The sequence below is a fragment of the Glycine soja genome, chromosome 11, assembly GCF_004193775.1.
Source record: "Glycine soja cultivar W05 chromosome 11, ASM419377v2, whole genome shotgun sequence".
Taxonomy (NCBI): domain Eukaryota; kingdom Viridiplantae; phylum Streptophyta; class Magnoliopsida; order Fabales; family Fabaceae; genus Glycine; species Glycine soja.
In genome coordinates, this window is record NC_041012.1 from 14,264,024 (window position 1) to 14,276,760 (window position 12,737).

General features: G+C 34.8%; 1 protein-coding gene across 2 annotated transcripts in view; it reads right to left on the bottom strand.

Annotated features, from left to right (window-relative positions):
- The window catches only part of LOC114374601 (probable 2-isopropylmalate synthase), a 71,566-nt gene extending 62,712 nt beyond the window's left edge, over window positions 1-8,854 (bottom strand). The window contains exon 1 of one of the 2 annotated variants that reach the window (XR_003658589.1): window positions 8,217-8,854. Coding sequence is in view for 1 of the 2 variants with exons in the window: in XM_028332262.1 (XP_028188063.1) it covers window positions 8,217-8,761 (545 nt within the window). In the remaining variant the exon portion in view is untranslated. The remainder of the gene's footprint in view (window positions 1-8,216) is intronic. The other variant, XM_028332262.1, reaches the window with a different exon arrangement.
- Window positions 8,855-12,737: the final 3,883 nt, after the last annotated feature.

The following is a 12,737-nucleotide window of genomic DNA, read 5'->3' on the forward strand; positions in this document are numbered from 1 at the left end:
TGTACATCAAGGAAGTAGTAAGGTTGCATGGAATTCCTTCTAGTATTGTATCTGACAGGGATCCGAGGTTCACTTCACGATTTTGGACAAGTCTACATGAAGCCTTGGGGACAAAGCTAAAACTTAGTTCAGCTTATCATCCTCAAACAGATGGTCAGACTGAACGAACCATTCAGACTCTGGAAGATCTACTTCGGGCATGTATTATAGAGCAACAAGGTAGCTGGATGGATTGTTTGCCATTGATTGAGTTTACTTACAACAATAGCTACCAAGCCAGTATTGGTATGGCTCCTTTTGAAGCTTTATATGGACGAAAGTGCAAAACTCCTATTTGTTGGTACGATGATGGAGAAGCAGTGCTTGTTGGACCTGAAATGCTACAACAGATTAACGAACAAGTGAAATTGATTCGAGAAAAGATAAAAGCATCTCAGGATAGGCAGAAGAGCTATTATGATAGAAGGAGGAAGCCACTAGATTTTCAGGAAGGAGAACATGTGTTTTTGAAGGTTTCTCCCGTAACCAGGGTCGGAAGAGCTCTCAAATCTAGGAAGTTGACGCCCAAGTACCTAGGTCCGTATCAGATTTTGAAGAAGGTTGGGCCTGTAGCTTATCATATCGCCTTACCTCTGAGTTTATCGAATTTGCATCCTGTGTTTCATGTCTCTCAACTGAGACGGTACAACCCAGATCCATCACATATACTTGCAGTGGACGAGGTACAGGTGAAGGATAACCTCACTATAAAGCACAACCTCAGAAGATCACTGACCGAAGAATGAAGTCGTTGAGAGGAAAGGAGATCGCGTTGGTGAAGGAGCAGTTGGGAACCGATGAGGGTGATTCTACATGGGAGTTGGAGGATAGGATGAGAGAATTGTACCCAAGTTTGTTCGTAGAGTAGTTAATTTCGGGGACGAAATTCCTAAAAGGATGGGAGTATTGTGACATCCTGGAAAATTCTACCCGGAATTTTTGAAAACGATGTATTTTGAATGATTATTCAGCGTATGTGCATATATGTACTTGGTAGAAGTAGGAATAGTGGGGGCAAGATACGCGGGTTATGCTAATTAAGGAAGAGAAATCCATAACTGGGAGGTTATGGGTTAATTCTTAATTAATTAGTTTAAAAATCATCGTTTTGCGTGTGACTTAAAATTTAGCAAAACCAACCTCTGAACCACGCTCGGGGTCTTATTCTGAGCGTTTTGATATATATATTGATTACTTTCGAAAACTGGCCCCGACGGACGCAGAGAAACGCGAGGAACTGGAACCAGAGAAATGGCACGCAAACCGAGGTAGGATTTTAGCGTTTCAAAGGTCAGATTTTTCTCACTTTTGTGGCTGAGTATGGGTCACAATCAAAAGAGAAAGTGGGCCCTTTTGCTCCACTCAAATGGGGACATGTGGCATAGCTTAAATAAAATAATAAGAAAAGAGGAAAAAGCTTTTTTTTAAAACTAAAAAGCAACTCTCTCTCTCCTCACTCAGCCCCACAATTTCAGAAGCCTTTTTCCTCTCTCTCTCACGTTGTCATTCTCTTCTCCTTCATTCTCCATTGAAGCTCCAAACAAAGCTCCAACCTTTGGCCATCATTTCTGCTCCAAATCGCGAAAGGAGGGCATTTTCGGAGTTGTGAAGCGCGTCTCTACGTGTGAGACTTTGAAATTTCAGGTTTGGGTGGACTTCTTTCTCTCTTGATTTTCGTGGGTATGGGGTTTTGGGAGATATGATGGGTAGTTTTGCTAGTTTTCTGCTTCATGATAGTTATTTGTGAAGGAACTTGTGGAAAGCATGTTGAACTTGCCATGTTTGGATGAATTAAACATACCCATTCTGTTTTAGGGTTTTTATGATGATGTTTGTGATGTTTATGTGCTGAAATTGCTTATGAAAAACTATTAGAGATGAAGGGTAGAGTTAACCTAGGGTTAGAAAGTGAGAATGTGGTGTTATGAGTGGAAAAAGAGTGAGGCTTTGAGAGTTGGAAGGTTAAATCTGGATTATGTGGTAAATGGAGGTTAAAATGAGTTAATCCTAGCTTGAAATGCCATTTAGGATTTATGAGAAAGGTTAGGCTGAGCTAGAGAGAAAAACAAATGACCAAAGTGAACCAAGAGCCATTTCTAGAGCAAAATTGGGTGTTGAGGAGTCAAATTTTGATTCGGTGGAATTTTAGGTGTAAATCCAGTTTGAGCAAGTTTAGATTGATGTTATAGACTTGTGTGAGGTGAGAGTTTGCTCCAAATTTACCTCATTCTCAATTTCACTTCTCAAACCTAGAAAACCCATTGAATTGAGGGGTATTGGACACCTAGATTCTGTGTTGCTGTGCTTTGAATCTGGACTTTGGTTTAGACATGATTGATACATGATTTGGGACTTGTAGGATTTGATTTGGGCAAGATTGGATGAGAGGAAGTGTGGTTTTCGAAATCTGCACTTTATGCAGAATTGTGCTGTGAAATTGTGCAGCAGAATTTTGCATAAGTGCATAAAAATGCTATGTTTTGCTGGTTGTGGAAAGAGTAGTGCAGAATGAGTTCTGGATGTTTGCTATCAGATCCCAACGGCCGAAATGTAGGCTTATGTACTAGAGACTTCCAATAAAATTTTCGAGTCGATCCAACGGTTAACGAACTGGAAAGAAAGAATTGTTACTGGGGTCTTTAAGTGAAAAAAGCTGTGATTTTGAGTTGTGTTTTGGGCTGAGCTTTTGCCTTTGCCCTGTTTTTCTTGGCTGTGATAGTTTGTGCTGTTTGAATGTTGTTTTACCTGGATGTTGGGGAAGCTTGGGAGGATTGATGGAGACCCGGTGTTGAGAGAAACGAGGATATGGGCTACGTGGGAGTACGTGAGCTCAGTTGGAGGTGCGCAACAGGGGATGGTGGGTTTATGCGCGCTTTGTGGATGTGGAAAACTTGTTGTGCACCATCGCCCGACCGCCACCTAGTACCACATGTGATGGGTACCCCATAATCCTACAAGCTTGAGATGAGGAAGTGTAGAAGGGTGAAACTTCCTACTTTTATTCGTTGACCACAGAGTGGTACTTGGAGATATGTCACGAGGGTCAGGAGACCTTGGGGACGTCAGGTGGGGTGCTATTGCCCAAAACCAAGCTTGACCAATCCCGACCCAACCCGGGCATAGTCAGTCAGTGAGAACCTGTGATGTACCTAAACAGGCGAGCTCCTGGCAGTCAACAGATAAAAGGAACAAAGACCACAAAGCAAGGAGGCTTGTGGTGGCTGGCCAGCTGTGAATCTTGTGTGATATATGGGTTATGGCCTCTGGTAATCGATTACCAAGGGTGGGTAATCGATTACAAGGCTTAAAAATGAAGACAAGAGGCTAAGATGGTCTCTGGTAATCGATTACCAAGGGGGTGTAATCGATTACCAGGCTTGAAAACGAGGTCAGGAAGCCATGAGGGCTTCTGGTAATCGATTACCAAGGGGGTGTAATCGATTACCAGGCTTAGAATTGAAGGCAACAGGTTGTAGAGGCCTCTAGTAATCGATTACCAGTCTGTGTAATCGATTACACAGAGGAATGGGTCATTGGTAATCGATTACCAGGTATGTGTAATCGATTACACAGTGTCTATTTCAGGTTTTCATGTTCTGAAGCTGTGTGATTCAAGTTTGGCCTCTGGTAATCGATTACCAAGGCTGTGTAATCGATTACCAGAGATGAAAAGCCTTAAGATACCCCTTTTTACTTGCATGTAGTGGTTATGAGACGCATTGTGCGGCGGCATAGCTAGATTCTTGTGAAAGAGTCTACCCCTTTCTTTTCTTTCTTGTAGATCGTGATGGCGGCGCAGCTAATCCGTGATCGAGTAGAGATGGAGTGCCTAGAGGGAGCTTGGGAGACCCTCGAAGGCAACACGAGGTGCCGATTTCGGGGCACGATCCGATTTACGGCTACTTCATTGGTTCACCCAGATGAACCGGCGCGTACGCTTCAACGCACTGTAGCGTGGATACTACCCACGCCTACACCATATCGTCTAGTGGAACCCGTCCAAGTGATCGAGGTAACGTCATCCGAGGAAGACCCTGAGGAGGATCTTGAGGAGCTACCTCCTGAGCCTGCTGTGGATGCTCTTGACTTTCTAGAGGGTGATGAGGATCCACTTCTTGAGGTGGATTCTCACGAGGAAGTCATGTCGGCATCTGAGGCAGACTCTACGGAGGATAGTGGCCCGAGAGAGATGGCGACCAGTGGAGGCTCTTCATCATAGTGGATAGTTCCATGGACTAGCTTTATATACTTTTTTAGGGTGGGCGTATCTAGGACTGACTGTTAGGTTTACTCTTTTGTTTTTGTATGGGTAGACCTATTGTATAGGAATTTGATGATTGTATACATGTGGCTGAAGTCAACACTGTGGACACCTTTGCTCTGGATGACACTATGTATTTTGTAAAACTCCCATATTTTGGACAGCTTTAAATGATGAATGTATTTATGATCAATCTTGTTACTCGAAAAGAAAGCATTAGCAAATTTATTTGTAAAAGAGTTTATCGACCTTATTTTATTCTTTTATTTTCACGTGACGACCTAAAGTAATGACTGGTACATTCTTCCTTTTGAAACAGTAAAATAGTTTAGAGATTATGAGCGGTAAGAAAGAAATGACTCTGAATAGAGTTGTGAACTGGCCATTCAGGACTCTATAGTGAGGATTTTCCTTCTAAACCTAGTTATGGTGAAAAGAGAAAGAAATGAAAAAGAAAAAGAAGGAAAAAAAAATTTACCATGGTTTTTGTTAATTAAATCATTACTATTAAACCATTCATTATTTTGGGGACGCCAGAGCTTACAAGCTCCTTTTTCCGTAGGACTCACGTATCCACCTTGTCTTTCATTGCTCACTCCTCAAGCCATTCCGGCATGATGCAAGAACTGAACCCAGCCCACTTCCATTACCTGGAAAGGACTTCGACAACCGTCCTCTCATCACCCCTCTAACTATCCTCAATACTCGTTGGGTAGACACAAACAATGGACCTCATTTACAAGTGCTAGTGCAAAGGGCCAGTTTACCAGTTGATGACACATCTTGGGAATAATGGGCTTCATTAAAGGAGGAATATCATCTTGAGGACAAGGTGATTTTAGAAGGGGCCAGGAGTGATAGACCAGTCAACATGCATGAAGCCCAGCATGGAAGGCCCCAGAGGAAGGTCTCACCTCCTCAACGTTTTTGCGATTACGTTTAAGTGCTAATGTTCCAAAAGCATAGCTAGACGTTGTTAGATTCTATTATTTAGTGCATGTCTTTGTCGAGTGATGGGTAGCATACAACAATATGCTATTAGGCAATTATATTTCTTTATGCTTGTCGAGTTGATGTTAGGGCTTGTTCCCCATTATAATATTTGTATTTTCGTGTAGTGCTTATCTTTTAGTGCCCGACAAATGCCTATATATATGATAGCGCATTGTAGGAGGAATAAGAAGAAAATATCTAGTTCTCTCTCTATTCCGAATACTCTCCTTCTTTCTCCTGTAGCTTTACGTAACAAGTTGTTATAGCAATGGTTACAGGGTAGATAGAGCCTTTAATCTCATACATATTATTCAAACTCTCAACCACTAAATCAACTAATCTAGCGGGTTAGCCTATAATATATTTGTTCTCCTCTTTTCTTTGCCAATTACCTAATCTTTATTTTATTTTTCTCAAATCTTAACGAAATATTAATTTGACACTCTTAATTTAATGCTTTCTATTAAATAAATAAAAAATCTTGTTTTAAACAAATACCCATGAGATGAATAAGTTTTAAAATTCGGAACATATAGTATATCTTGAGAGGAAGAAATGATCATCGTACACTTGCCAACCTTAGAATTCAATAGTCAAATTCGGACTAGAGACAACCCATTTAAAAAGGAAGTTATCTCAATATAAAACCGGTGTTTAAAGTTTAAAAGATTTCATTCTAGACTACTTGAAGAGAAAACAAGGATTCAACATAACTGATTAAGTGTAGTTAAATCCTTATTCAATATTTCAAACTTAGAACAAGCGTATATATGAGCTACAAAATATCATGTCAACGGCGTATATCAACAGTAATTTAATATAGATTTTACCGGGATAGAAGTGAAGGCCTTTTTTGGGAAGGAATTTCATTTCAGCTATTTTTTAGATTTTTTATTAATTGAAAGTTTATTTAACTGTTTAATAAATTAAATAAGTTTTTTTTCTAGTAGTTTTAGCATTTTTGAAACTTTAGTTTTTAACTTTTTATATTTTCTTTTCATTTTTATTGTTAATCTATTTATCAAAATTTTTAATTATTCTTTTTAAATAAATCATAATTTTATTATTTTTCTGTTATTATATACTTTTCAACTACTTCAACAATTAATTTTATCTAATATTTATAATTTAATAAATTAATTTTTCAACTTTCAAATAACTTTCTATCTTTTAGCTTATTTTTAAGTTAGTTTTGTCAAACATTTTAACATAATTAACATGCAAGACCTTTTTTTATATATATATATATATATATATGATAATTTATAATTATGATATTATAAAAAAGTTTCACAATTTTAATGGTTTATGATTATATGATATTATAACACAGCCAAGATGTAAGAAATTTTAAAGTAATTAACATTAACATGTAAGACAAATAATATAATGCGTAAAAAAGTTTGACACTTTAAAAATACATCATATCAAGAGTGATTGACCTTTGGGTCTCTCTTACAAATTATTTACAAAAAATAGGATTATTTAAAACGAATCACTGGTATGAGATTATTTATATAAAACTACTTAATATCATTTTTTACAGTCTAAAAAAACTGTCAAAAAATGACCATTAGTGTATTTTTTTAGATATTCAGAAGATAATCATTAGTAATTTAAACCAATCTTATGTCAGTAATTTTTGTTTTAAAACAACCTCATTTTAATAAATAGTTTGTTAAATTCCCTAAATTAGTCCATCGTCCTAGTACTTGTAACTAAAATAGTAAAATCTCTCGCTGCACAAAAGAAATTTCAACAAGAAGGTAATTAAGAAGGGTGGTTGCTTTGGCTTCAGCATGGTATATTTCTGGAAAGAAATTAAACGACAGCCATGAGTGATGCCATATGGGAGCGAATTCATATTTCCGATAGGTGTGCCTTAAAGTGTAAAAACAATAGAAACATGGTGTTGCCACTAAAAGAAAATGAAGGATCTTAATCTTCTGATACATTTATATATTTTGAAAGAAATAAAACAACAGCCATTAGTGATGCTGTGAGAGCGAATATTTCCGATAAGTAGGCCTTAAAGTGTCACAAAATAATGGAAACATGGCTGCCACTAAAAAATATAAGGATCTTAATCTTCTGACACATATATTTATAACACAGATAGGAATAAAGTGGGTAGCCAAATAATTAACTATAACCTCTTGAATTCTTTAAAGAAAATATACTTATACTTTCCATCTATGAATCTTGTCTCATCCAATATTATAAAATTAGATATAAATAAGTCTAAAGGAAGATCAAAATTTTCTTTGAAGATAAAATTATAAAAATTCTAAAGAAATGGTAGGAATACTTTCTCTACCACTCTCTTTTTATCAGTAATTATTAATTGTAAATATGGTTAGTTTTTGTCAGTGAGAAAATTTGAACTCTGATTTTTTTTTCTTTCCTTCTCTTTTTAGCATTAGACCAATCTTATATTCTCATAAATCATATTTTTTTATTTAATGTTTCTTTTCTGATTTAAAAGTGACAATTGCTAAAATGAGAAATTTTTAATAAATTAGTTAATCATAAATAGGAAAGTGTGAGAGATGCTAGGAGTATTTCTCATAAACATTTTAAAAGAAATTTTGGTCTCTTAATTTTTTAAATCGTTAATTTTGATCTCATTTTAATATAAAGAAATCTAATTTTTTTTATTTTTTAAAATCTATAATTTTAATTTTTATTTTAAAATAGAGATATTTACTTCTCTATTTTTTTTGCAAGATTTGCGGTTTTGTTCATTCTCTCTCAATCTGAAAACATACTTTAATCACATTATGTTAATTTCTTATCAATTATGCGTTTTGAATTTAATGAAAAACCCAAAATTTACAAAAATGAAATACTAAATATGTTTATTTTAAAATATAAAGAGTAAAAACGTGATCCAAAAAGAGTAAGACAAATGAAAGACTCGTACCTAGTAGCATCTTCAACACCGAACTGAATATCATTGCAACCCAAACTCCGTGCAAACTTGACCATATCCCTGGCAATCTGAATCACCTGATCTTTACTCTTTCTTAGCTTGTGCTCCATGTGAATAGGGCTCGTAGCTATGGAAGTACAAAGCCGTGGCCTCTTAGCATACTTCACAGCCTCCCATGCAGTAGCAATGTCCTTCTCAACGCACCGACAGAAGCCAGCAATGACAGGCACATAACCATCATCACCAACAGCATTGCCAACCTCTTGTGCTATCATTTTGACGGCCATGAAGTCGCTATTCGACGCAGAAGGGAAGCCGGGCTGGATGATGTCCACGCCCAGCTTCACCAGCTGCCGTGCGATGTCGAGCTTCTCCTTTGCTGTCATGGTGGCTCCCGGGGATTGTTCGCCGTCGCGGAGGGTGGTGTCCAAGATGCGGACGTAGGAGGAGTCGGGGATGTGGTTGGGAATGTATTGAGGGCGGAGACGAGAGAGTTTTGGGGATTGAGAACTTGGAATGGAGGTTTTGGTTGCCATTGATGTGTGCTTGGGGATTCGAAGGAAGGAATGATGAATGAAAAGGTTTTAAGTTTTGTTGGAGAGTCGGGGGTCATTTATTTAGAGTATGATATGATATGATATTAATCGGAATTAAATATGTTTTTTATTCCAAAAAATAGTTAAATTTTATTATTGTTCTCAGAAATTTTTTTCTTTAATGTTGGTTCTTATAATTAATTTTTTTTTTTTGTCTTTGCTCCCTTTAATTAGGTTTCGTCTGCTACCACATGGATAGGTGACGTGTGTCTTTAAATTGTAGGGAGCATAAAAAAAATTTAGATATTTTTTTAAGATAAAAAAATATATTTAAACTTATTAAATATTATAATTTAAATGAAGCTCTCAAAAAAAATTATAAGTTAAATGAATAAGTACTGAGACGTAACTAATCAATTTTACCCCGTAAAAAAACACTAATAATTTTAGTGTGATTTTTCAAGTAATTATTTTTAAATTTAATAAATTTATTATATATATAATAATAATAATAATAATTTGTGATTATATGATATTATAAAAATAATTTTTTTCACAATTTTAATATATTTTCTCATCTATTGTACTTTTATTTCTTTCTTCTCTCCTTAGGTGTTATCTAGATGTTAGGGGAAAGATATTCTCTCAAGTGGTAAAACAAAATGAGATTCTGATGTGTTAAGATTTCATCTTTAATTTTTTAAGACTTTTAGTTTTTAATGAAATATATTATGTTACTATTTTTTATTTTGACAAAACATTAATAAAATTTATTGAAGGAGTAGAATCTCGTCAAATAATAATGAGCATGTTGATATACACGTTATACTTATCTTAGTGTGAGAAGAAATAAATTCTTGCGCTTGCTTGAACTTTATTTGATGGGTTCAAAATGGAAAAAACAAACACAGTAATTATTCCTATTTATATAAGGATGAATAATGATAAATGCACGCTTTGAAATGAGGTGGATTGGCATCAAGAAATAGAGATAAAAAAAAAGATACTATGAGAAAGTAATAAATGTAATAAAATATATGTGATGAAAAAATAAGTGACATATAAAGATAACAAAATATATACGATAAAAATGAGATGAAAAAAAAGTAAAAATATGTTCAGTAATTTCATATAAGGATTATATGATAAAACAATCATGTACCCTATTTTGGGAGAATTCGGGTAAAAATAAGAAGAAAAAAATAATAAAAATGATAAATAATTTAATAAAAAAAGAACGAGATGAAAAAAGTACTAAATATAAGATAAAAGAGGGAATCAAAACATTTTTATATTTTTTTCTTATATTAATTTCCAAACTGGTACTTAATAAAATGTGTTCTCTTTTTCTATTAAAATTTTAAAAAAAATCAGAAAAGTTGTTTAATTTTGGACCAAGCAGTGGACACCGTCTGGTGTACCGTGTACGTTCCCACCGTTTTAGTCAGGTGATGCGACATAAATATTTAAATAACCGTATTAGAATATAAAAATATATTAATCGGTGTCCAAATATGTTTTCTAAATGAGAAAGCGTGATCAATATAATTTCATAAAATAACAAAAGTTGAGATACACTAAAACATTTTGTCCACCCAGCAGTAAAAAAAAAAATCAGTAATGAATTAAGGAATAATATTTTAAAAAGAGTACATTCTATGATGCCAAAAGGCATCGATTCTAAATAATTATCTTAGAATATATGAAGGTAATAATTTTGCAAATAGGAAGAGGTCAATGACAATGGCTTTACAAAAATTGTTGTGAAATTTTGTGTTCAACGAGGTTTTTTTTGTAAAAACATCGAGGTTTGTGTACTATTTTAATTTACAAATTAAAGGTACGTTCAGACCCTCACTCACTCATCATCCAAACCTCGCCCTCTCACCAAATTGGAGAAAAATTTGAATTTCTATTCAAATTTTACTTGAATTTGAAATTGAATTTATGGAGCCAAATTTTGGAGTCAAAATTTCACTAATTATGATTAGTGAATTTTAGCTATGGTTCAACCCACTAATCTAAGATCAAGTCCAAGATTCTCCACTAAGTGTGCTTAGGTGTCATGAGACATGTAAAACATGAAGGACATGCACAAAGTCTGACTATATGATGTGACAATTGGGTGTAGCAAACAAATGCTCACCTCCTCCTCTAAAATTTAATTAGATTGGGCTTCTCCCAATTCAATTAAATTTATTTCCAACCACACAATCAAATATTCACTTAATGCATGTGAAATTACAAAATTACCCCTAATACAAAAACTAGTCTAGGTGCCCTAAAATACAAGAGCTGAAAAATCCTACATTTCTAGGGTACCTTACCTATATTATGGAGCCCTAAATACAAGGCCCAAAAATAATGAAACCTTAATCTAATATGTACAAAGATAAACAGACTCATACTTAGCCCATGGGCCCGAAATCTACCCTAAGGCTCATGAGAATCCAAGGGCCTTCTCTTGCATCTCTGGCCCAATCTTCTTGGAGTCTTCTATCCAATGCCCTTGCGGGGTAGGATTGCATCATGTACTTTTAGTCAAACTTGGTTTTGTTCCATTTACTTTAAAATTGATGGATTTAGTCATTCAACTTAAGAAAATATGTGAATTTAGTCCCAATTTCAACTTTGTAGCGGTAAAAAACTACCACTAAATGTTAAGTTAAAACACAAGGAGGGACTAAATTCACATATTTTCAAAAGTTAGAGGATTAAATTCACCAATTTGAAAGTACAAGGATCAAAACAAAGTTTGACTGAAAATATGGGGACTAAAAACAACTTTTTCCCTTAAAGCAATGACCGTAAGATACCACGTTTGAGTTTTCAAATGTTTTGTTTTGGTTTACATATCATACATGCCCAATAACCAATTATTTATTGCATTAACACTATTTGCTAGTGTGGGATCATGAACTAAGTATCAAGGAAGGCATTCTTTTGCTATCGATCAATGGAAACGTCTTGAAGAACAAAATCAAATTCCTAATATCTACTTTATATAAGAAATTTGGCTGTAACTAATCATCAAAATGAAACATGGTCATAGATTGTTCTTGGCCCATTGATATACCTGCTATTAGTTTCCATTCCCATGATTATTACTTTTCTGCTTCACGTCAATGTTTTTCCTCTCTTATCACTTAAAAAATCTATTTCTCTTAATAATACTTGTTCCCTTTTAATGTAGTTTTGAATATAAATTAAAGTTCCGCCCTTAAGGATTTCTTACTAATTATTACTAACACTCCTTATTTAAGATTGTAAGCATTTATAGTATAAAACTTCCAAGGAATCAAGAGGCAGATTAATATTTATTAAACATGTTTTCTTTTCTTTTTTTCCTTTTGTCATTCAAGGTATCACATTGATAATTATAGTTCTTCAGATTGTTTGCATACTAAATCTCAAGGTAATTAATGATTTATAGTTATTTTTTTTTCTCAATCTTTGGTTTTTTGAAAAAACTCATCTAAGGCACTATGTCCTTATTTACTTGTTTGTGATACTCTTGAATTTAAGAATAAGAGTCACACATGGGGCATGTATATAATAGTTAAACTAACAAATCATTGAAGATATAGCTTTGTTGGATACTACTGAACTTTTATTATGAACAAAAGCACCTACTGATTGACATATACCTTTTTCTCTTAATCAGGTTGGAACTATTCTTCTCAATTGTGCCTTCCTATATGACATCTTTTGCGCGTTTGTCTCTAAACGGTGGTTCCATGAGAGTGTGATGATAGTAGTGAGTGTTTAAAAGAACAATCCCCCACCTCTACCATTCTTCACAGAGCTTGATTTTGGCCTCATACATGATGTTGTTTTTCCTGTTATAATTATTATTCTCCATACAGATAGCTCGAGGTGATAAGAGTGGAAAAGATGGTATCCCCATGCTTCTCAAGATACCACGGTCTGTTTTGCTAGAGATAGGGGGAGCAACATAAAGAGTAAACTTTAAAGG